At 44.5% G+C, this 24,794-nt stretch overlaps 3 protein-coding genes across 3 annotated transcripts; 2 read left to right on the top strand and 1 right to left on the bottom strand.

The window, feature by feature from the left end:
* Positions 1-1,842: 1,842 nt before the first annotated feature.
* LOC118856191 (heat shock 70 kDa protein 1A) lies at positions 1,843-4,802 on the bottom strand. The gene has a single exon (XM_036766334.1). The coding sequence runs from the start codon at positions 4,087-4,089 to the stop codon at positions 2,158-2,160; it is 1,932 nt and encodes a 643-aa protein (XP_036622229.1). The 5' UTR covers positions 4,090-4,802; the 3' UTR covers positions 1,843-2,157.
* Positions 4,803-4,954: 152 nt separating this feature from the next.
* Positions 4,955-7,768, top strand: HSPA1L (heat shock protein family A (Hsp70) member 1 like). The gene has a single exon (XM_036766938.1). The coding sequence runs from the start codon at positions 5,517-5,519 to the stop codon at positions 7,443-7,445; it is 1,929 nt and encodes a 642-aa protein (XP_036622833.1). The 5' UTR covers positions 4,955-5,516; the 3' UTR covers positions 7,446-7,768.
* Positions 7,769-13,529: 5,761 nt separating this feature from the next.
* On the top strand, positions 13,530-18,871 carry LSM2 (LSM2 homolog, U6 small nuclear RNA and mRNA degradation associated). The gene is made up of 5 exons (XM_036766004.1): positions 13,530-13,775; positions 14,942-15,009; positions 18,042-18,072; positions 18,213-18,272; positions 18,371-18,871. Exons 1-5 carry the CDS (start codon positions 13,773-13,775, stop codon positions 18,494-18,496), a joined length of 288 nt encoding a protein of 95 aa, XP_036621899.1. The 5' UTR covers positions 13,530-13,772; the 3' UTR covers positions 18,497-18,871.
* The last annotated feature ends 5,923 nt before the right edge of the window (positions 18,872-24,794 follow it).

Raw genomic sequence — 24,794 nt, 5'->3', positions numbered from 1 at the left:
TAATTGATGAAATATCTCCCCAGATTTTTTGAGCTGGGGTTTCCAATGGCACTGGCCTATCCCCTCCCTTTTGTCACTACAGCTAAACCCAAGAAAATAAGGGATTGAGGTAGCACTTCACTTTTGAAAGGCTGTGGACCCCTAGCCAGTAGACTTAATAATGAAAACTTTAGCAATTGTAGTTTTAATCCTTGAGTGTATATTTTCTGTGAAATAGTTTGATAGGTTATCACTGCCATTTATGGCCAAGTGGCCAACCTTTGGATGACAAATATCTTTGTTCTCAAGGAGCAAAGTGGGATGACAATAATTTTGGATAGAGAGAGAGATTTCAATAAAACAGAAACATGCCCTAAGCCTTATGCCTTTTTAGCTGCCTGGGTCTTTCTTCTTTATTCTGTCTGGACAGAAAGTGTCTCCTATTTTTTTTTTTTTGTCCATTCCTCCATGGTACTTAGTACAGAATTCCATACACTGTAGATGTTTTATATTAAATAGTAATGACATTGCAATACAATATTCAGTACTTCATGCTGTATTCAACTGAATAATTCTATCTACAGAAACAAGATTTTTCTAAACTTTTTTGAATTAAAAGGCTTTAAGTGGGCTTGGCCCTGGAAATAAATATCTACATACATACTGAAGTACTGATAAATAAACACACTGGTACCAGGAGGCACAGTGTATCAATAGATACACACAAGAAGACACACAGGAAATGCAACCAAATACATTTATTCATGGGAATGCTCAGATTTTTCCTATAAAATTAGATTGGAATTGAAAGTTATGGAGGCCTTGATATGCACAGCCCTTGATCCAGCCTAACTAGCTTGTAGGGAAATCCAGTGAGCATGTCCTAACTTGAAGAAGGTTGTGTTTCCTAGCTCCTCTATGGTTGAGATCTTGGCTACAGGTACAGTGGAAACTTCGGCTCACGGGTTCCCAATTTTAAGAACTACTCCTGACCCAGACAACTGATAACTTCTACCTCTGTTACCCCAGCTCACAATGTGCTTTTCTAGTCCTGTCTTTTCAGCCAGAAGCTCGATAGGGATACTTCCTATCATCCCATGATAAATGTAATTCATCCCTCCAGGGTTGTGTCCCAGGACTCTTATGGTTAAAGAAATTGTGGTGCAGTCAAAGAATGTGAGCTAAAATCCTAGCTCTACTGCCCAACACCTGCATAATGAGCAAGCAGTTGTATAAACTGACTTTTAAGTTCCCTTGCAAATTCTAAATCCATGATAGTTTCTGTTATTTAGGAATTTACTGACATCCTCCTTCCTCTCCACTAACCAAGCACCTAAAACTTTGGGTACTTTGACCGAACTTATCAGGAAAACTAGTGGTTAGGGAATCTTAGGATCAGGTAAATTGAGAAGAATTTTTTCTGTGTTCTTGTAGTTCTGGGTCCCATGCTCCCTCAGATGTCACTTCCCTCAAGTTTTTAATGTTTTTTTTTGTCATCCACTGGAGGCCATTCTTGTATTGCCTGTAAGGAAGGGGGCCACCTTTCAGTCCCAGGGCTCTCTACACTGTGGTCATTCAGTGTACAGTCCTAAAATCTTTTTGCCCTCTCTTTCTACTTAAGGTCTTTTATCAGCAAAGATCCCATTCCTCCCCACCTTCTTCCAAATCCAGATTTATCTATTTAACCTACCCACAAACTAGACAACTTCCCCTCACCAAACTCGTTATACCCTTCCCTCGGAAATTGCTCTTACTAAAAACCCTGTTTTACGTAATCTCATTCTGACTTCACCCAAACCCTTAATCCACAGGTGTTGCTAATTAGGCAGAATAAGATTTTTAAAAAAAGACAGACACTAGTGATTCATTTTGATAGTTTATTTTTCCAGTGTTCTAAGCCATTAACTACTGAAAATAAAAATAGAAAATATTTGTTATGAACAAGTGCACTACACAGCAAGACAAACAGAGGAGGCAGTGTTGATTCACTCCTGAGTTTGGGAAAGGGACAAGAAAAAATGAAACACTTATTAAAAGAACAGAGGGCTATAATTATATTTCATAATGATTATATATTATATATATTAAAGGAGGAAAATCGAAATGAAAGCAAAAATTCCCCAAATTCCTAGAATCTCAGAAGTGTGACATAGTCCAGTGGTGGAAGAAAGAGTACATTTAGTCCACCTCTTCAATAGTGGGGCCTGTTCCAGAGCTTGAATGCTGAGACTGAGGCCCACAACTTCCCCCAGGGGGACCCCCAGCTCCCTGGTAAAGACCTGTAATGATAGGGTTACACACCTGCTCCAACTCCTTCCTCTTATGCTCAAACTCTTCTTTCTCAGCCAGCTGGTTGGCATCAAGCCAAGAAATAGCCTCCTGGCATTTCTCCAGCACCTTTCTCTTGTCTTCCTCACTAATCTTGCCCTTCAGGCCTTCATCTTCCACTGCACTTTTCATGTTGAAAGCATAAGATTCCAGAGCATTCTTGGCAGAAACTTTCTCCCTCTGGGCCTCATCCTCAGCTTTATACTTCTCTGCATCTTGTACCATTCTTTCCACTTCTTCCTTGCTCAGGCGCCCTTTATCATTGGTGATGGTGATCTTGTTGGCTTTGCCTGTGCTCTTATCCACAGCTGTGACATTGAGAATTCCATTGGCATCAATGTCAAAGGTCACCTCAATCTGGGGGACACCTCGAGGAGCAGGAGGGATGCCACTCAGGTCAAAACGACCCAGGAGGTTGTTGTCTTTGGTCATGGCCCGTTCTCCTTCATACACCTGGATCAGGACACCTGGCTGGTTGTCAGAATAGGTGGTGAAAATCTGGGTCTGCTTGGTGGGGATGGTGGAGTTGCGTTTGATCAGTGCTGTCATCACACCTCCTGCTGTCTCCAGCCCCAGGGAAAGTGGTGCCACATCCAGCAGCAACAGGTCCTGCACTTTCTCTGATTTGTCACCCATCAGAATGGCTGCCTGCACTGCTGCTCCATAGGCCACAGCCTCATCAGGGTTGATACTCTTGTTCAGGTCTCTGCCATTGAAGAAATCTTGCAGTAGTTTCTGCACCTTGGGGATTCTGGTAGAGCCACCCACAAGGACAATGTCATGGATCTGAGCCTTGTCCATCTTGGCATCTCTCAGGGCTTTCTCTACAGGCTCCAGGGTCCCCCGGAACAGATCTGAGCACAATTCTTCAAACCTAGCACGGGTAATGGATGTGTAGAAGTCAATACCCTCAAACAATGAATCAATTTCCAGGCTGGCTTGAGTGCTAGAAGACAGGGTTCTCTTAGCTCTCTCACAGGCTGTTCGAAGTCTTCTCACAGCACGCTTGTTCTGGCTGATATCCTTCTTATGTTTTCGCTTGAATTCCTCAACGAAGTGGTTCACCATTCGGTTATCAAAGTCCTCCCCACCCAGGTGGGTGTCTCCAGCAGTGGCTTTCACCTCAAAAATCCCATCATCAATGGTGAGAATGGAGACATCAAAAGTGCCCCCACCCAGGTCAAAAATGAGGACATTTCTTTCACCCTTACCAGACCGGTCCAGGCCATAAGCAATGGCAGCTGCTGTAGGTTCATTGATGATTCTCAGCACATTGAGGCCAGCAATCACCCCAGCATCCTTGGTGGCCTGGCGTTGAGAGTCATTAAAATAGGCAGGGACAGTGATGACAGCATTGGTGATGGAGTAGCCCAAGTAGGCCTCGGCAGTCTCCTTCATCTTGGTCAACACCATGGAGGAGATCTCTTCAGGGTAGAAGGCCTTGTTCTCACCTTTGTAGGACACTTGAACTTTAGGCTTGCCCCCATCATTTATCACCTGGAAGGGCCAGTGCTTCATATCAGACTGCACCACCGAATCTCCAAATTTGCGGCCAATTAGCCTTTTGGCATCAAAGACTGTGTTCTGGGGGTTCATGGCCACCTGGTTTTTGGCCGCATCCCCAATAAGTCTCTCTGTGTCTGTGAAGGCCACATAGCTGGGAGTGGTGCGGTTGCCCTGGTCATTGGCAATGATCTCCACCTTGCCATGCTGGAACACCCCCACGCAAGAGTAGGTGGTGCCCAGGTCGATGCCAATGGCGGTAGCTTTGGCAGACGACATCTTGGGAATTTCTCCGGAACTCTGGTTCTGAAGCTCAGCCCAGGAAACCGCAGGCACGGCACGCACACAACCTGTTCCTGTTGCCGGAGCGCAGGAGACCCGGAAGAACGCTCCTTAACTCGGGATCTTCCAGGAGGCTACGATTCTGCCTGTGTCGCGGGCGTCTTGGAGTCGCGATCTCCCGTGAGAAATCAGAAACTTCTGTGGCGCAGTTTCTCCAGTTCGCAAGCTGTCAGAAGCCGCTGCAGGGCTCAGTATTTATATATTCTCCTAAGGACCCACCTTTTCGCATGTCTCAGCCAATCACAGCGCTCATGGGGCGGTGTGCCCCTCCCTTTCCCCCTCCCGTTCAAGAATTTTCCAGGGATTTCTCGCCCTGGATGAGGCCTCTAGGCGCTCAGGCCCGCCCCCAAAACAACTCCAACCAATGATCGCAGACGTCCCGCCCCGCTTCAGAACTTTCGGGATGTTTCTGGGTGTTCCTGGGAATTACGAGCTTGGGGGCGGGAGAGAATACAGGGGAGGACTCTTACGTAAGGTGTGGACGGCCGATTCGGGTGCCACCCACTGCTCGTCTTTACCATGGCAACGGGCCGGCGGCTCACTCCCCGGTTTGAGAATGAGAATCAAATGGATTAAGGGAGTTTCGTGTTTGCTGCGTCACTTGGCCTATGGAGCGGCTGGGGCTTTGTTTACGTTAACGACCGCAACTTTATTGCGCGTTTGAAAGGCGCAGGAAATTCTAGACCGAAGTCAGAACGAAGGGGCGGGGCCGGGGGGGGAGAGGCTGTGGGAGATTCTGATTGGACGTTGGGGGCGGGGCGGCTGACTGAGACAGAGAAAGTGCCCGAACGTTCCTGAGAAGGACCTGAACCAGCGCCCTGGGAGGGAGGCGGGGCCTTGGGCAGGGCAGACAAGGAGAGATGGGCGGGAGGGTGGGGCTTATGGGGATCGTGATTGGTCGGCCCTGTCCGAAAGAGGCGGGACGTGCGGTTCAGACCGTTGCGAACGTTGTGGAGGCAGGGTGCCAGGGAAGAGGACTCTTCAGGTGCACCTTAGGGCCGTAATTGGTTGAAACGAGAAGGGGTGGGGTGAGAGCTTAGGATAGGGGCCGGACGTTCATGAGGGGCGGAGCTAGGCCCTCCCGAGAGGGTGACCCCCACCGTAGACCCCTAGCCCGAGCTTTGCCCGCTCCCCTTCCCCCCCAAAGAAAAGTGAACTGAACCTGCCAAAAGGGACGCTGGTTCTGGAAAAAACTGGTAGGACCGGGTGCAGGGAGACAGGCCGGGCCCCTCCCCAGGTGTTACTCAGAGAAAGGAAAACATCTCCCAACCCCCACCCGGGGAGGTCCTGTTTGTAACCGTGCCCAATAGTCATCCTGACAGGGACCCATCCTTTAGCCTTCCCAGAGCTTGTGGGAAGGAGTCATGTCGTCTGCCAAAGGTACTGCCATTGGCATCGACCTGGGCACCACCTACTCTTGCGTGGGGGTGTTCCAGCATGGCAAGGTGGAGATCATTGCCAATGACCAGGGCAACCGCACCACTCCCAGCTATGTGGCCTTCACAGACACAGAGAGACTTATTGGGGATGCGGCCAAAAACCAGGTGGCCATGAACCCCCAGAACACAGTCTTTGATGCCAAAAGGCTAATTGGCCGCAAATTTGGAGATTCGGTGGTGCAGTCTGATATGAAGCACTGGCCCTTCCAGGTGATAAATGATGGGGGCAAGCCTAAAGTTCAAGTGTCCTACAAAGGTGAGAACAAGGCCTTCTACCCTGAAGAGATCTCCTCCATGGTGTTGACCAAGATGAAGGAGACTGCCGAGGCCTACTTGGGCCATGCAGTCACCAATGCTGTCATCACTGTCCCAGCCTATTTTAATGACTCTCAACGCCAGGCCACCAAGGATGCTGGGGTGATTGCTGGCCTCAATGTGCTGAGAATCATCAATGAACCTACAGCAGCTGCCATTGCTTATGGCCTAGATAAAGCGAGTCAGGGAGAAAGACATGTCCTGATCTTTGACCTAGGTGGGGGCACTTTTGATGTCTCCATTCTCACCATTGATGAAGGGATTTTTGAGGTGAAAGCCACTGCTGGAGACACCCACCTAGGTGGGGAGGACTTTGACAACCGACTAGTAAACCACTTCATTGAGGAATTCAAGCGAAAACATAAGAAGGATATCAGCCAGAACAAGCGTGCTGTGAGAAGACTTCGAACAGCCTGTGAGAGAGCTAAGAGAACCTTGTCTTCTAGCACCCAAGCCAACCTTGAGATTGACTCCTTATTTGAAGGCATTGACTTTTATACTTCTGTCACTAGGGCAAGGTTTGAAGAGTTGTGCTCAGATCTGTTCCGGGGGACCCTGGAGCCTGTAGAGAAAGCCTTGAGAGATGCCAAGATGGACAAAGCAAAAATTAATGACATTGTCCTTGTGGGTGGCTCTACCAGAATCCCCAAGGTGCAGAAACTACTGCAAGATTTTTTCAATGGCAGAGACCTGAACAAGAGTATCAACCCTGATGAGGCTGTGGCCTATGGAGCAGCAGTGCAGGCAGCCATTCTGATGGGTGACAAATCAGAGAAAGTGCAGGACCTGTTGCTGCTGGATGTGGCACCACTTTCCCTGGGGCTGGAGACAGCAGGAGGTGTGATGACAGCACTGATCAAACGCAACTCCACCATCCCCACCAAGCAGACCCAGATTTTCACCACCTATTCTGACAACCAGCCAGGTGTCCTGATCCAGGTGTATGAAGGAGAACGGGCCATGACCAAAGACAACAACCTCCTGGGTCGTTTTGACCTGAGTGGCATCCCTCCTGCTCCTCGAGGTGTCCCCCAGATTGAAGTGACCTTTGACATTGATGCCAATGGAATTCTCAATGTCACAGCTATGGATAAGAGCACAGGCAAAGCCAACAAGATCACCATCACTAATGATAAAGGGCGCCTCAGCAAGGAAGAGATTGAGCAAATGGTGCATGATGCAGAAAAATATAAATCGGAAGATGAGGCCCAGAGGGAGAAAGTTGCTGCTAAAAATGCCCTAGAATCCTATGCTTTCAACATGAAGAATGCAGTGAGTGAGGAAAGCTTGAAGGGAAAGATCAGTGAAGAGGACAAGAAAAAAGTGCTAGATAAATGCCAAGAGGTCCTTTCCTGGCTGGAGTCCAATCAGCTAGCTGAGAAGGATGAGTATGAGCATAAGAGGAAAGAATTAGAGCAGGTGTGTAACCCTATCATCACCAGGCTCTACCAGGGAGCTGGGGGAGGCATGGGGGGCACTTGTGGGTATGTTCCTCCAAAAGGACCCCACTCTGGCCCTACTATTGAGGAAGTGGATTAATAGCCTCCTGCACATGGGATTAGAGGGCCCTGAGGAGCCCCTAGCCCACATGTAACCCCTTCCCCCCAGTACCAGTTGTGCCTTCCCAATTGACCTCACTTGTATCTCAATTGCTCTTGACCCTGCTAGAAGGATTTTGGTGATTACTTCTCCATTTCCACATCTCACAATCCTGTTTTTGGACACTGGAATAATACTCTTAGAGAGCAAGGCCCTTGTTGGACTAGTTAGGTGAATTTGAATTTGTTTATTTTTAATCTAGCCCTGGATTTTCTTTTCCATCCAGGGAGATTGAATTGTTTATTACTCAATAAATTCATGCTTAAAGGAAATAATGTGTGATATTTTGGGGCTCTGAGTAGGTACCTGGTTATCATGAGAAAGACTGCTATGAATGTATGTCTTGTGTCCGATTGCTAAGGGTGGTCACGGAAGGTCACAGGACTAATGAAGCCAAGATTTAAGTCCAATTTTTTTTAAATTTTCATCCTCATTGACCTCTCTGCAGTTTTTAATGCTTATTATTGACTACCTACTTCTAAATATTGCCATGATATTGCACTCTCCTGTTTCTCTTCTCTGACCACTGTATGTCCTTTGCTGGATTATCTTCTGTTTTATACTCTAATCAAAGCTTCCCAATACTGTTCTAGGCCCTCTTTTCTCTTTTCTCTCTGCATGTACTCTTTTGGAGATTTCATCTGCTTCTATGAATTTACTCATTTCTAAACTGATAATTCCCAAATCTGTAAACCCAGCCCAAATCTCTTGCTAGAACTCCAGTATGCCAACTCCCTGTGGAATGTATATATCCAAATATGCTACCAGCATCTCTCGTATTCAGTGTGTTCAAAAAAGAAGTCATCCCTTACTTCTAGCCACTCCCCAACCCAAGTGTCCTCTAAACTTTCCTATTTCAGTTGAAGTGCCTTATAATACTTCTAGCCACCCAGATTGGAAACCTTGCAGTCATTCTAGATTCTTCGCTCTTCCTTACTCCCCATATCCCCAATTAAGTTACCAAGTCATGTCCATTCTGTTTCTGGATCTCACATTCATACTTCTGTACTCTCATACAGCTACAACAACCATAGTTCAGGTCTTATCACCTCCCACCTGTATTGTTGTAACAGCCTCTTAAATAGTCTTCTTGTTTTCAATCCTTTCTGTCTTACAATAATTTAAAAAAAAAAAAAAAAAGCAAAAGTCTGGTTGTGACACTCTCCATTTCAGAAACCTTCAGTGACTCCCTATTGCCTTGAGGATAAAATGCAAACTACTTCATTTACGATTCCCAACAAGCTGACTCCATTCTAGCTTCCCAGCCTTATTTCACATTACTTCCCTTCATATGCTCTGTTATAGCAAAATTGGATTACTTACTTGTTCCTCAAACTTGACATATCTTCTACCTCTCCAAGCATTCAAATAAAGTATACTCAATGATTAGAATATGCTCCCTCCTCAATTTTGTTTTTCTGACTCCTTAAGACTCAGCAACAGTGGGGGAGTTGTCCCCCTTAGTTTGCTCCATGTCCAGCAGCAATAGCATTTATTACGCACTCAATAGGGACCCAGCACAGCGCTAAATAATGGGGATACTAAGAAAGGCATAGCAAAAACAGAAACACAGACACTGCTCTGTACTAGCTCATAGTTTAACAGGGGAGACAACATACAAACAACTGTGATATATCAGAGGAGAGGCACTAGCATTAAGGGAGCCAAAGTTTCTTGTAGAAGGTGGGATTTTAGCTGGGACTCAAAGGAGGCCAGAAAGGGAAATTGAGGAAGGAGAGCATTCCAGGCATACTAGCAGTAGGGATTCTCTTGTTCAAGGAAGAGCAAGGAGGCCATATCACTAGATTGAAGAGTAAGTGGAGATGAGTAAAGTGTAAGAAGATCGGAAAAATAGGATGGGGGCCAAGTAATGGAGGACTTTTGAGAGTCAAATAGAAGTTTTTATATCTTGGAGGTGATAGGGAGCCACTGAAGTTTCTTGAATGGAGGTGTGGTAAAGGCATAACATGGTCAGGCCTATTATTCAGAAAGATCAATTTGACAAATGAATGGAGGATATACTGGAGTGGGGAGAGACAAGGCAGGGAGACCATCGAGCAGGCTATTGTAATAATGCAGGCATGAGGTGAAAAGGATCTGGCCTAGAATGGTGGCAGGGTAAAAGGAGAAGGGGGCATCTACAAGTGAGGTTATAAAGATAAAATCAACAGGACCTGTCAACAAATTGGATATGGAGGGTGAGAGAATGAGGAATCAAGGATGATACCTAGGTGGTAAGTCTGGCTAACTGGGAAGATGATGGTGCTCTCACCAGTAAGACAGAATTAGGAGGAGGGGAGGCCTTGGGTGCAGGGGAAGGAAGATAATGAATTGCATTTTGGACATGATTTTGAGTTTAAGATGTCTGCTGGACATCTATTTTAGGATATCCAATAGACAGTTGGAGATGAGAAACTGGAGGTCAGGAGAGAGGGTAGTAGGGCTGGATAAATAGGATCTAGGAATCATCAACATGGAGATGATAATTGAATCCACAGGAGCTGATGTGATCACCAAGGTAAATGCTATTTTCTCCTTTGTTTTTGAAGAGGACTAATTTCATCATGATGATGAATGATGATGATGATTGACCTTCTGGTGAATTTAGTGAGCCAAAGTGGCACGAAGAGGCTGACAACCAAAATAAATAGAATAAAAAGAGCCTTCAGCACACAATTTTGGGAGTTTTGAATCAAGTATTAATCACCTACTATGGGCCAGGCATTGTGCTAGACCCAAGAATTAAAAATGAATATATTGTTCCTGCTTCTAAGAGCATACATTTTAATGGAGGAGGGGGAGGCAAGTCTATATAGAAATACACACAGCAAAACCAAAGTTAATGAATACAAATCTATGCAAACAAGTTAAATATAAGGAAGTTTGGGGAGAGAGAATCTTAGCAATTGGGATACCAGTAGTAGAAGATTATGCTTTTTTATGGCTTTTTAACTTGGTCTTTATCAGAGGAAAAGCTGTGGGCTCACAAGTTCCTGATAGACAGAAACTGCTCAGTGGGATTAAGGCAACCAGAGTTTGCAGACCTGTGAAGAGTACATCATTTATTCAAAGAGAGGAATCTCTATAGAGACCTGCTGGCAGTTGGTCACAAGTGGAGAAAGGTGAGAGTGAAGACAGTTCAGTTCAATCTGTCTTTATTACTGTACATGCACAAAACCAAAAGCATGACTCCCACTAATCAGATGAATATTAATATATTATATGTTTGGCTAAATATGTGTGACATGGAAAGTACATCTATAAATGGGTCTTATTGTGCTCCTGTCTGTGACACATGAATGTTTGAGAAGGCAAAGAGTGAGAAGAGCTAAGGACATGTAGAACAGTCCTACAAAACTGTCCCATCACACTGGTTATGAAATGTGAGGGTTGGAAGAACTCTTGGCTATTTTAGAGGTTTTAACATAGGGTCATGTTGGATGGGGACCAACAAAGAGAGAATACTAGTACAAAAATCTCCTCACTATGACTGAAAAGTTAGCATATGCTGATTTTCTCCTACAGGACTCAATAGACATCTCAATTGTCTCATGAAATCAATTCCATGTGCTTTTCCTGAATCTCAGGGTACTATTCATCATAGCAAATGGATAAGGGAGAGATTCAGACCCTTCAGCAGAAAGGACTTTATAAACTCTGAAATTCATATAAATGTGAACTATTAACAACCACAAAAAAAGTAAATATTTCAAAATTATAAAGAAAAGGTATGGCTTGAAAGAAAAGATATGAGAAGACACTTCCAACCTATTTTTGCAAAGAGGTGAGAAGTCTACAAGTGTATCTTTTCAGACTAATCAGTTATTTTGACTTTTCCCTCTTTTCGTCTTTAAAAAGAATACTATTTGTTAGTATGGCAGAAAGTAGGCATAGACCAACATCTCACACCCTATACCAAGGCAAGGTCAAAATAGGTCCATGATTTAGACATAAAGCATGATACCATCAGGAAATTAGGGGAACAAGTAATAGTTTACCTGTCAATCTATGGAGAAGGGAAGAATTTATGACCAAATGAGATAGAGAACATTATGAAATGCAAAATGGATAATTTTGATTACATTAAATTAAAAAGGTTTTGCACAAACAAAACCAATGTAACCAAGATTAGAAGGAGAGCAAAAGCTGGGAAACAATTTTCTCAGTGTGTTTCTGATAACGCCTCATTTCTCAACTATATAGAGAACCGAGTCAAATTTATAAGAATACAAGTCATTCCCAATTGATAAATGGTCAAAGGATATGAACAGGCAGTTTTCAAATGAAAAATTAAAGGTACCTATAGTCATATGAAAAAATGTTGTAAATCACTACTGGGGAGAGAAATGCAAATTAAAACAATTTTGAGGTACCACCTCATACCTATCAGATTGGCTAATATGAGAGAAAAGGAAAATGATAAATGTTGGAGAAGATGTTGGAAAATTGGAACACTGATGCCTTGTTGGTGGAGTTGTGAGCTGATCTGACCATTCTAGAGAGCAATTTGGAACTTTGCCCAAAGGGCAATCAAACTGTGCATACCCTTTGATCCAATAATGCTACTATAAGGTCTGTATCCCGAAGAAGTCATAAAAAAGGGAAAAGGACCCACATGTATAACAATATTCATAGCAACAAAGAATTTTTGTGGTGGCAAAGAACTGGAAATTGAGGAGATGCCCATTAATTGGGGAATGGGTGAACAAGTTGTGGCACATGAATGTAATGGAATACTATTGTGCTATAAGAAATGATGAGCAGGCAGACTTTGAAAAACCTGGAAAGACTTAGATGAACTGATGCTGAGTGAAGTGAGCAGAACCAGAAGAACATTGTACACAGTAACAGCAACATTGTAGGATGATCAACCATGATAAACTTAGCTCTTCTCAGCAACACAATGATCCAAGACAATTCCAAAAGACTTGTGATGGAAAATGCTATCCACATGGAGAGAAAGAACTACAGAGTCTGAATGCAGATTGAAGTGTACTATTTTCACTTTGTTTTTTGTTCTATCATTCCCGTGGTTTTCCCCTTTTGGTCTAATTCTTCTTTCACAAAATGACTAACATGGAAATATGTTTAACATGATTGTACATGTATAACCTATATCAGATGGCTTGCTTTCTTGGGGAAAGAGGAGAGAAAGGGGGAGGTTGGGGGGAGAGAAAAATTTGGAACTCAAAATCTTATAAAAATATTGAAAACTATCTTTATGTATAATTGGAAGAAAGTACTATTAAGAAAGAAAAAATACTTTTTGTTACATGAAATGGCTCTCTAAGAAAAAGAGAGGAAAATACACTGGGGAAAATTATGGTGGTTTAAAAAAAAAAGACATTGTTTAAAAAAAATAAATTGGACATTTATTTTGAGGGGTCCCATAGACCGTGGAGACGGGAAACTGGAGGTCAGGAGAGGTTAGGGGTTAGGGCTGGGTTAAGTAAATTTAGGAAATCAGTCATCAGCATAGAGATGATAATTGAATCCACAGGAGCCGATGTGATAGTATGGAGGGAGAATAAGCTCCACGACAGAACCTTGGAGATTATCATTCTTTTTATTTTTCGTAAAAGTGAACTATTACAGACGGGTCACCCAGTTATGATGGGAAGATCCCAGACTGTGTTTTAGAATCTCAGCTCTGCCATTACTAAGCCGTCCGAGCTGGTGCAAGACAAAAGCTCTCCGGCGCGTTTCCCCATCTCTAAAGTGGGGTTAGTCCTTGCACTGTCCATCTCACAGGATTCTCGCGAAGGTTAGATGGGAGCTCTGTCTTTGGGTTCCGTGCCTCACATACAGCAGGCACATGGACGTTGAGCGAATGTTGTCAGCAGATGCTTTTCTCCCCACACCGCCCGCACCTTTCTGGCTGCAGCGCACGGGACAAACTCCGAGACCCCAGCCCCCTTGCCCCAAGCGACGCCTGCGCAGTGAGACTCTGGACGGGGTGAGAGGATATAAGCTCCGCCCAGCCTCAAAGTCTCCACGCTCAGGTTCCGAACTCTTCCCTTTCTCTGCTGGCCGCGGCTCCGGGAGCTCAGTCCGGCGCCTCTCCCTTACCGGCTCGCGCCTTCTCGCGCCTTCCGCTCCCCGCCGCGCGTGCGCACTCGCCTTCACCCCTCACCCCTCACCCCGCGCCCGCGAGCCTTGGGCTCGGACTCGGGTGGCAGCGATCGGCTCACGCGGCCCACACCGCCCCGCAACCCCGGCCAGGCCGCCCCGCCTCCTCTCCCGGACCCGAGCCGCGGCGCGAGGACCATGGTAGGAGCCGTGACGTCATAGACGGGGTACCGCTTCCCGCGGAGACCGCTGACTAGGTTAGGGGGCGCGGGGGAGGGAGGGGCCCCGCCCCGCCTCCCGACCAACGCCTCCTCCCCCCCCGGGGAAACTGGGAAGGGTGCGGGGTCGGGCAGTGCGGAGAGCCCGGGGTTCGAGCCCCAGCCCCTGCCGCCGCCTCTCCGGGCCTCAGTTTCTGCCCCGCTTACGTTAAAGGGTTAAGCCTCCTCCCGGTACCACGCGCCCTTTGGTCCCCAGATGCGGGATCTCCGGCCGCGTGCGTTGTTGAATGAATTGTCGATGCGCAATAACAGCTGGCCCGCGTAGAGAGCGCTTTACGTGGGTTAGCCCGCGTGATGGGCGCCTGGAGGAGCCCCATTTTACAGATGAGGAAGTGAGGCAGTGACTCGATGGTCACACAGCCAGGCAAGATTTGAACTCAGGCCTTCCTGACTCCTGTCTCGCGCTCTGGCCGCTGTGGACACCCCTCTCCCCCAAAGTACGCGGTGTCCCACAAGTTTTAGTCCAAAACAGCAGTGAGGCTTTTGGGACGCTCTGCAAAATGAGTCATTGAGAGGTCTCCAGCCCATTATTTTAAGTCTTAAGGGGAGGGTCTTACCCCTGATGGGAGGTGGGGAGGGGGAGGGGGTAGAGAGAAGACAAAGGATGATGCCCTGGAAAGAACCTTAGAGCCAGAACCGCAGGACGTAAAATTGTGCGGCAGGAACGGACATAGAGATGGTGGGGTGATTGGGCTTTATTTGACCGAGATAACACAGCTAGTAACTGGCGCTGCCGAATTAGGAGTCTTAGGTCTAGAGTTCTTTCCCATCCCTACCCAATTGGGCCGGATCCGGGCTCAGCCAGTCACTGAACAAGCGTGAACGGCGTGCTCACTACGTGCCAGGCTCTGTGCTAATCACCGACAAAAACATAAGCGGAAAGCGTCCGTCCTAATCCTGGAACACTCCCCATAAAAGGAGAGCAGAAGGGGCGAGGATGGGGGTCCAGAAAAGGAGGGACGGCTGAGCTGGCCGCCTCCCCCAAATGGAGGTTCTGGAAGGAATTCACCCGTAGAGGGCATGTAGACGGGTGGTCAGCGCGCCTCTGCCCCGCTTCGTGACTTATTTTCCCCTTTTGCCTTCTCTCAGCTCTTCTATTCCTTCTTCAAGTCGCTTGTGGGAAAGGATGTGGTCGTGGAACTCAAGAATGACCTGAGGTAATAAGGCGCACAGGAGCAAACGAGGAGTCTTCCCGCACAAAGGCAGAAAGCAGCTTTGCCGGATTGCCGGAGTTCTGAGAAAAGGGGCTTCCTAATTAACGTGGTGTGATTGCGCTCTGCAGTGGGCACTGGGCGCAGGATACAAGAGTGCAGGACGTCATTCCCGCTTCTAAGCTTTACAGTCTGGATGGGGATGTAATTCTTGCAAAAGGGAGAAATTCAGGAAGAGTACCAAACAACATGTGTTACCAGGTGCTAGATGATAAGATCTATGAAATGTGTTCCGAAGGAGCTCAGGAAAGATAGAGGTGAAGAGGAATGGTAGCCTGGGGATTTGGACCGTGAGAGATGGGTAGAATTTGGATAGGCATGGAGAAGGGATTCCAGGTGAAACTGTGAGCAGAAGGTCGATGAGCCAGTGTTTTCAGAAGACGGCCAATCGGGTCCAGCTGGCAAAGAGTTTAAACTTGGTTAGGCCCTCATCAGCTCATGCCTGAACTACTTCAGTAGCTTTCTAATTCACCTCTGTCTCAGGTCTCTTCTCACTCCAATCCGTCCTGCAACACAACTACCCAAGTGATTTTCTTAAAGTACAGGTCTGACCATTATACCCCCTCCTTCCCCAAACTCCAGAGGCTTCTTGTTAACTCTAGGATCCTATATAGAAAGTCCTTTGTTTGACATTTAAAAGTCTTTGCCACCTAGCCCCTTCTTCCCTCTCCAGTCTTCCTACACATTGTGAATTTTACAGTTTAGCCATTCTGGTCTGCTTGCTGACTTTTGTCTCAAGTCACTCCCCACTCCAATCCATCCTTCACAGAGCTACCAAAAATTATATTCCTGAAGTTCGGGTCTAATCATGTAATTTTGTGGTGTCCTTCCTTTGCCCCACCCCCCATGTAACTCAAGTGACTTTCTGTTACCTTCAGGACCATATAGAAAATTCTTTCTTTAAAATTTAAAGCTCTCTACAATGTGCCCCCTTCCTACCTCTCTAGTCTTCCTACATAATACCTTTTCCAAGAACTCTACAGTCTAGCAGTTCTGGCCTACTGGATCTTCACTCCAGAATCTCCTCTGTGGGTGCCTTTGCATTGGCAGTCCAGCATTCCCCAAATGTTCTCCTCGCCTCCAATTCTGGCTTCTTTCAAGAGCTCACACAGATCCCATCTTTGGAGGAAACCTTTCCAGAGCCTTCCCCTCCAAGATTGTCTTCCTTATACTTTGTATCTTGCTTTACCTGTGCATTTCCCATGTTGTCTCCCTCACTAGAATGTAAGCTCCTTAAGAACAGGAACTGTTTTCCCTATCTTTGTATCCCTAGAGCTTAGCACAATGCCAAGCACATTGTAAGCATTTAATATAAATGTTTGCTGATTGATTGATCATATGGATGAGAATTTGTTGACTTGACATTTTTGCTATTAAGCAAAAATTTTAGTAGCATGGAGGTTGGGGTTGGAGAGTAAGGTCTACATAAAGGACAGCGTGAGTCCTAGGTAAAATTTCGAAGAGAGTAAAATATATCTTGTCTTGCCGCCCCACCCTCACCCCACTTCCTTCTTACCTTCTGGTGTATCCTGCCTAGTTGTTGTGTGTGATTTCTGTGTAACACCCTCACTGAGCATTTACATAAGATCCATGCTCTCAAGGGCTTAAGCTCGGGCTATGCTCAGGGATGTTTTTACTTTAATAGGGAACTCCTAAGGCATGTTGGGTGAAAGAGACCCACCAATAGTCTTCCTCATAAGTCCAGTCCTTTGCTGTCGTATAGGTGCCAAAAGAAGGCTTGATATAACAAGGCACACTTTAAAAGGTTTTCTTCCTATCGAGGACCATTAAACGAGACTTTTGAGCATGGCTGTGTGATACAGAGTAGTAGTAATAGATTAGAAGAAGGAGCAAAGGAAAGAGGATGGAAAAGCACAGGATCCAAAATATGGACGGGACCACAGACTAGCTACCTGAACAGGAATCAGGTGTGTTGTAAGGCACCGTACAGATGGGGGTCCAGCTCAAAGACTTCCTGGGAAGGCATCTCACTTCTTCCAGGGTCCACTTTTGGGTGCCTCTGACATGCTAAGTTTTTCCTTGTATAAATTTCACTTTGTCCCTCTGCAACTTTCTCCCAGTTCTGTCCTAGAGCAAATTAGAACAAGGTTAATCTCCATTATAGCCCTTCAAATCTTAATTAGTTGTTATATCCCCACCTGTAAGTCTCCTCTTGTTTGGGTTTTTAAATACCCCCATTTATTTAACTGATCATGGCATAAACTTTGAGTTCTTAATTATCTGGATCCTTTCCTCTGAATGCCCAGTCTAGCTTATCAATGAATGTCCTTCCAACGTGTGGTTACCCATAATTCAGCACCCTTTTCCATTTGTGTAGTCTGAACGGGCACGGAGACTGCTGTTTCCTTGTCCTGGCACCGTGGTTTGCTGTCCAAGGATGATGTGCACCGAGCCTTTGGCCATTTAGACTATTTTTTTTTCATCTAGCGCCCCATCCCTGTCTTGTGCTTCTAAAGTTGATTTGTACAAAATTTGATGGCCATTTTAAGTTTCAGTGAATTTGGTCTAAAGACCCGCCTTGTAAAGATACTTTCCTTCAATACATATAATCCTTACTTTGTCATTTAGTCTGCTAATTATTCCCCCTAACTTCTTGGCATTCGTAAGTGTAGTAAGCATGCCTTCTATGCCTTTATCCAAGATACTGGATAACATGGCCAAACATTGCTAAGGAGCTGCTTCCAAGCCGGTGTAGAATTATCGTCTGTTGTCTTTACACAAGAATAGCAGGAGAGATTTTGTGGAATGAATGCTTCCTTAAAATTGAAGTGAACAACATCTATAGCTTTCTTGATTTATCAGTCAAAAAAAGAAAACACAGTCTGGCATGGACCCATTTGGTGATTGTATGAATTCAGGCATGAAATGGGATGGAAGGTGGTGCCCCTAGGAAGGACCTTGCTTTGCCTGTGCTGACTTCGGTTCTAAACAATGCAATCCTCCTTCTCCCTTCACAGCATATGCGGGACCCTGCACTCTGTGGACCAGGTGAGAAAGAAGGGGCCTCATATCGGGGTCCTTGAGGAGAGTGTGAACAGGAGGGGTGGAAGGGAGGAGCGGGGAGGTGAAGCTAGATGCTTGGGTCCTGATTTCAATTTAATGATATGTCTCTCTCCTCCCTTATCTAGTATCTCAATATCAAACTAACAGATATTAGTGTTACAGACCCAGAAAAATATCCTCATATGGTGAGTTGGAGAGGGTGAATAAGGGGAGAGGCTGCAGTAGGGCCTGTGAAAGAGGCTTCTCAGTGAAAATTGGCCCTCTTCTTTGTCTTTCCATCTAGCTCTCTGTGAAGAACTGTTTTATCCGGGGCTCTGTAGTCAGATATGTGCAGCTGCCAGCCGATGAGGTTGACACCCAGCTACTACAGGATGCGGCTCGGAAGGAGGCTATGCAGCAGAAGCAGTAGTGACTGTCACAACTGCTTGTGTGACATTTACACCATTTACACCCCCACCCCAGTCCCTGAGCTCAGGATCCTTTTTTTAAAGTGACAGTGTTATTTTTTTTTTTGGAGGGGCAGGGGGAATAACAGAATGATTGCTAAAAGTGCAGGGGAGAAGTTATTCCCTGTAATGACAGGAAGGATGGGGAGGGGAGAGAGGGGAGGGTGTTGCACAAAGCATTCATCGTATCTTCCCAAACTCCTCGTTTCTTTCTCCTTGCTGAAAAGGTGAAAAGTGGGTGGAGGGTAATGGGACTGTCTCCCTGGAATAGAAATGTATCTCAAAATGGGGAGAAAAAAGAACCTGTCCCGCATCGGGAATAAAGTTTGAGCCTTGGAGTTGTTGTTGTCTGTCTCTTTCAAAATGGGGTTGAAGGTATCAAAATTATACCTTCTGGGGAAAGAGACAGTCCAGAAAAAATGAGTGAGAATATTTTCCAGGCCATCCCTTGCTATTTTTTTGGGTCTATTTCCTTTCCCCACTTGGTTTCAGATGAATGGTAGTTCACTTATTTAAATCAAGAGCTGAAAGGGACCTCAGAGGCCAACTAGCTTCAACCCTGCTCACTTGAACAGATGAGGAAACGGAAGCCTAGGGAGGTTAAGTGACTTGCCCAGGGTTACAGGTAGTGCATGTCAAATGTGGAGTTTAACTGAGATTCTCTGACGCTAGAGTTAGCGCCCTTATATTGTACCACTATTCTCTATATCTATTTCTCAGTTCTTTGGATGTAGATAGTTGTCGGCGGCCGGACGGGATGTGCCCCACTTTGGCACCCCGTACTCCCCGACTACCACCTATCACTCACCCTGCCCTCGGGTCTTCGGACGTCTCCGGCTCCTCTCGGGGGATGCGAGAGGAGAATCACCAGGCAGTACGCCGGAGTCAACAAGCAGCTTTATTGCATGGCGTACCAGAAATCTCACACAAATCCCACTGACCCTCTCTGGGGAGCGCCTTATATTGGGTGTTTCGGGTTGGCTCCTCCCCAGTTCCTCCCCGAGGGTGGAGCTCCTCCTGTAAGAGCCGCCCCGGTACTGACGTGGTGGAAGCCACACAGGCACCGCCGCGTCAGCAGGTCCAGACTCCCTGGCGTCTCACTACCCTCTGGGGGGCCCAGGTCCAGAGCGCCCCTAACAGATAGTGGCTTTATATGTTCTTTATAATTATTTTGGGTATTTACAATAGTCAAAATATTTGCCCAAAGTCATTCTTAAAATAATATTGCTGTTTCTTTATATAGTGTTCTCTTTGTTCTGCTCATTTTGCTCTTCATAGCTAAACTATATGAAGAATTCTGTCAAATCTATAGTATGAGTCTATTAATGATTTTAAAGTATTTTTAAAGTGTGATTGTTGAAAGCCTAGAGATTTCTTCCTCTGAAAACTGCCTGTTCATATCTTTTCTTCAATCTGATAGGGAATGGCTTTTATAAGTTTGAATCGGTTCTTTTTATATCTTGAATATAAGTCCCTTATAAGAGAAACTTGTTGCTGATTTTTCCAAGGTACCTGTGCTGAGGCAGTCAGCCATGGGTTTGGGGAATGTCAAGCTCCTTTTCTTCAAATCCATACTTTATGTTGGCATAGTATCATCTCTTATTTCTCTCTTTTGCATTAGTCTCAGAAGCTGAGGTGGTCCTTCTTGCCAACTCTATCTCTTTTTAACTTCATCTTATTTACTGGTTCTTATCCTTCTAGCAACCTACAAATAACCCCACGTCTCCCTCATTTTTAAAAATTTGATAGTATTTTATTTTTTCCAATTACATGTAAAGAAAATTTTCAATATTCATTTTTTGAAAGATTTTGAGTTTCAGATTTTTCTCCTTCCCTTCCAAAGCAATCTCGTAGAGGCTAAACATGTGCAATCGCGTAAAACATTTCCGTATCAGTCATGTGAAAGAAAAAAACAACAAAAAAGTGAAAATAGTATGTATGCTTTGATCTGCATTCAGACTCCATCAGTTCTTTCTTTGGATATGGATGGTATTTTCCATCATGAGTCTTTTGGAATTGTCTTGGATCACTATATTACTGAGAAGAGCTAAGTAAGTCTATCAAAGTAATTCATCACACAATGTTTTTTTTTCATTATTTTTTTTTACATTTTTCTTTTTTTTATTTAATATATTTAGTTTTCAGCATTGATTTTCACAAGAGTTTGAATTACAAATTTTCTCCCCATTTCTACCCTCCCCCCCACTCCAAGATGGTGTATATTCTGGTAGCCCTGTTCCCCAGTCAGCCCTCCCTTCTGTCATCCCACTCCCCTCCCATCCCCTTTTCCCTTCCTTTCTTATAGGGCAAGATAAATTTCTATGCCCCATTGCCTGTGTATATCATTTTCTAGTTGCATGAAAAAACTTTTTTTTTGTTTGTTTTTGAACATCTGTTTTTAAAACTTTGAGTTTCATCACACAATGTTACTGTTACTGTGTACGATGTTCTCCTGGTTCTGCTCACTTCACTCAGCATCGGTTCATAACAAGTCTTCCCAGGTTTTTCTGAAATCCTCATCATTTCTTATAGCACAATAGTATTCCATTACATTCATATGCCACAACTTGTTCATCCATTCCCCAATTCATAGTCATCCCCTCAATTTCCAATTCTTTGCCACCACAAAAATTATTTGCTGCTATAAGTATTTTTGTACATGTAAGTCCTTTTCTCATTTTTATGATCTCTTTGGGATACAGACCTAATAGTGGTATTTCTGGATCAAAGGGTATGCACAGTTTGATTGCCCTTTGGGTATAGTTCCAAATTGCTCTCTAGGATGATCAGATCAGTTCACAACTCCACCAACAAGGCATCAGTTTTCCCACATCTTCTCCAACATTTATTGTTACCCTTTTCTGTCATATTAGCCAATCTGATAGGTGTGAGGTGATACCTCAGAGAGTGGTTTTAATTTACATTTATCTAATCAAAAGTGATTTAGAACATTTTTATATGACTATAGTTAGCTTTGATTTCTTCATCTGAAAACTGCCTTTTCATATCCTTTGACCATTTTCTTCCTTACTCTTAAAAAATTATCCCCTCAAGTAGTAACCTATATCACCTTCCTTTGATAGCCAAACTCAGAAAAACTGACTACACCTTGCTTCCACTTGTTAACCTCTCACTTTGTAATCTGGCTTGCAGCCTCTCCACTTGACTAAGACTGCTATTTCCAGTTTCCAAAGATCTCTTGATTGCTAAATCTAATAGTCCCTGTTTCAGTTCTCATCCTTCTTCACCTTTATGCACCATTTGATCTTATTGGCCACCTCCTTCTTTTGAATACTCACTTTCCTCATCTTCAGTGACACTGCTTCCTTGGGACTTTTTTTTAATCTCTATGCAAACTTTAATAATAAGAGTACGGAATAACCATGTTATCTCATTGACAGTACTGCTTTTGGCATTTTTTGTATTCTATATTTGACATTATTTGTATGTTACATGTACCTTGGAAAGCAAGAAATTAAAGGAAAACATAAAGGAATACTAAGGAAACATTGATGAGTTTGAGGGTATTTCTACCAAAATGCTTTCTTTAACTCTTACTTTTTCCCTTTGAAAAGTAGACAACTCAAAATTGGTGGAATCATTTGGATAATTTAATGGAGCTCACGGACTTAGAGCTGAAAGGGACCTTTGGACCCAATTTAAATTCCTCACCTTATAGATGAAAAAACCGAGGCCCAGAGAGTATATGGTGGTATATGGTTCCTTGGGACTTGAACCCTAGGTCCCTTTTGAAGGCTTATCCATGTTTTGCTTTACTATGTGGATATATTCAGGCAGCTAGGCGGCATAGTGAATAGTGCTTGGGCCTGAAGTCAGGAAGATCTGAGTTCAAATCCAGCTTCAGACACTAGGTGGGACCCTTTTTGCCTCAGCTTCTCCATTTGCAAAGTGAGCTGGAGAAGGAAATGGCAAACCACTCCAGTATCTTTGCCAAGAAAACTCTAGATGGGGTCAAGAAGCATTCAGTCACCACAGAATAAGTGGGTGTATCACTCCTTACTTCCTGGACTTGGCCTCTTTACCAGCCACCTTGCATTCCACCTCTAATGTAAATCCTTTAAGGGTGGAATTGTCAAGGTTGTAATCATATCCTTAAAGCATAGCACAGTGCCTGGCACATAATGCTCAGTAAGTACTTTGCTTATCACAGGACTCTTGACTTTTGTGCTTGGTGATCTTATCACCTCCTTTGTATTCAACTTGTATCTGTATACAGATGACTCACAATGGCCATCTCCAGCATTCATCTTTCTTTTTTCTTTTTTTAATAATTAATTTATTTTTAGTTTTTAAGATTCACCTCCATAAGATTTTGAGTTTTAAATGTTCTCCCCCTCCCCAAGAGAGTGTGCAATCTGATTTAGATTCTACTTATACATTCATATTAAACATTTTCACATTAGTTATGATGTAAAGAAGAATTAGAACTAATGGGAGGAACCAGGAGAAAGAAGAAACAAAACAAAAGGAGAGCAGTCTGCTTCCATGTGCATTCAGACCGCAGAGATCTTTCTCTTGGATGTGGATAGCATTTTCCAGCATGAGTCTTTTGGAAGGAGTTGTGTTAGATCCTCGAATTGCTGAGAAGAGCTAAGTGGCTCTAGAGGAGAAAGTGAGGCTGGTGACCTTGCAGAGCCCTCCCTCACTCAAATCAAAGTCAACTGCAAGTCATGTCATCAGTTCCCTGATGCCATGGTTCTCCTTGAAAACAAAGGACAAACAACACAACAAGTCTATCAATGTCAATCATCGAATAATGTGGCTATTAATGTGTATAATGTTCTGCTGGTTCTTCTCATTTCACTCAGCATCAGTTCATATAAGTCTTTCCAGGTTTTTTCTGAAGTCCACCTGCTCATCATTTCTTACAACACAATAGTACTCCATTACATTCATATACCAAAACTTGTTCAGCCATTCCCCAATTGATGGGCATCCCCTCAATTTCCACTTCTTTGCCACCACAAAAAGAGCTGCTCTAAATATTTTCATACACAGCATTCATCTTTTCTCCCCAACTCTAGTCCATGAATATCTAGCCAGGTGTTTGACATCTCCACTAATTTCTCACAGCATTTCCTACTCAGCTTGTCCAAAACAGAACTCATCTTTCTTCCAAAGCCACTCAACTTCCCTAGTTCTATTCTTCATTATCCAGTTGAAACCTAGGAGTCATCCCCAGCTTTTCACACTCATCCTCCGTATTCAGAGAGTTGTCAAGTTTTATCAAGTTCCACTTCATCGATGTCTCTCAAATCCAACCCCTCCTCCTATACCACAGCCAACTATGGGGATTCCCCCAAAGCTCTGTCCTGGACCCTCTTTCTCTTCTGCCTCTGTACTATTTACCCTGGTGATCTTCTCAGATCCTATGGTTTTAACAATCGTCCCAAAAGATCTCAGATTTACTCATTCAGCCCTAACCTCTCCTGACCTCATCTCTCCTGATCCCACTTTCTCAAAATGGATGTCATATTGACATCATAAGCTCGCCATGTCCAAAACTTAACTCATTACTTTTCAAGCCAAACCCTCCCCTCTTCCTAACTTCCATGTTACTGTCCAGGGTACTACCAATCTCCCATTCTCAGACTCTAAACCTAGTGTTATCACTTTGTCCTCCCCACCCCACTTCCCCAGACACCGCCCTCATCATCTGATGCCTGCGCTACTATGATAGACTGCTGGTTGATCTTCCTGTCTCTCTCCACTCCAATCTATCCTCCTCTTATTTGACAAATGGGGTCAGTCTACAACACCCTCCTCACCAATTCAGTCAACTCCAAGAGCTCCCCATCAGCTCCAGAACCAAATATAAAGACCTGTTTGGCTTTTAATGTCCTGTTCTTTCCAAACTTCTTACATCTTACTCCCCTTCACTATTCTGTGATCCAGTGAGGAGGGCTTCCTTGTGGCTTGAGCACAAGACACTCCATCTCCAAACTCTTCCATTTCCCTGGCTGTCTCCCATGCCAATAACTCTTGCTCATCTTTCCTTCTCAGCTTTCTTGGTTTCCTCCCAGTATCAGCTAAAATCCCACTGTCTGCAAGAAGCCTTTGCCCAGTACTCAAGGCAAGTGAGATTATCTCCAATTTATTTTGTAGATCTTTTGTTGGTCCATAGTTGTTTGCATGTTGTCCTCCCCCCTCCCCCCATAAGACTTGGCTCTTTGAGGACAGGGATTTTGCCTTCCTTTGTGTCCCCAGCCCTTAGCTAGGTGCACATAGTGGATACTTAAT

Source organism: Trichosurus vulpecula, chromosome 7 (assembly GCF_011100635.1).
Source record: "Trichosurus vulpecula isolate mTriVul1 chromosome 7, mTriVul1.pri, whole genome shotgun sequence".
In the NCBI taxonomy this organism is placed as follows: Eukaryota; Metazoa; Chordata; class Mammalia; order Diprotodontia; family Phalangeridae; genus Trichosurus; species Trichosurus vulpecula.
The sequence above is the reverse complement of the archived record's forward strand: the minus strand, read 5'-3'. Positions and strand labels throughout refer to the sequence as shown.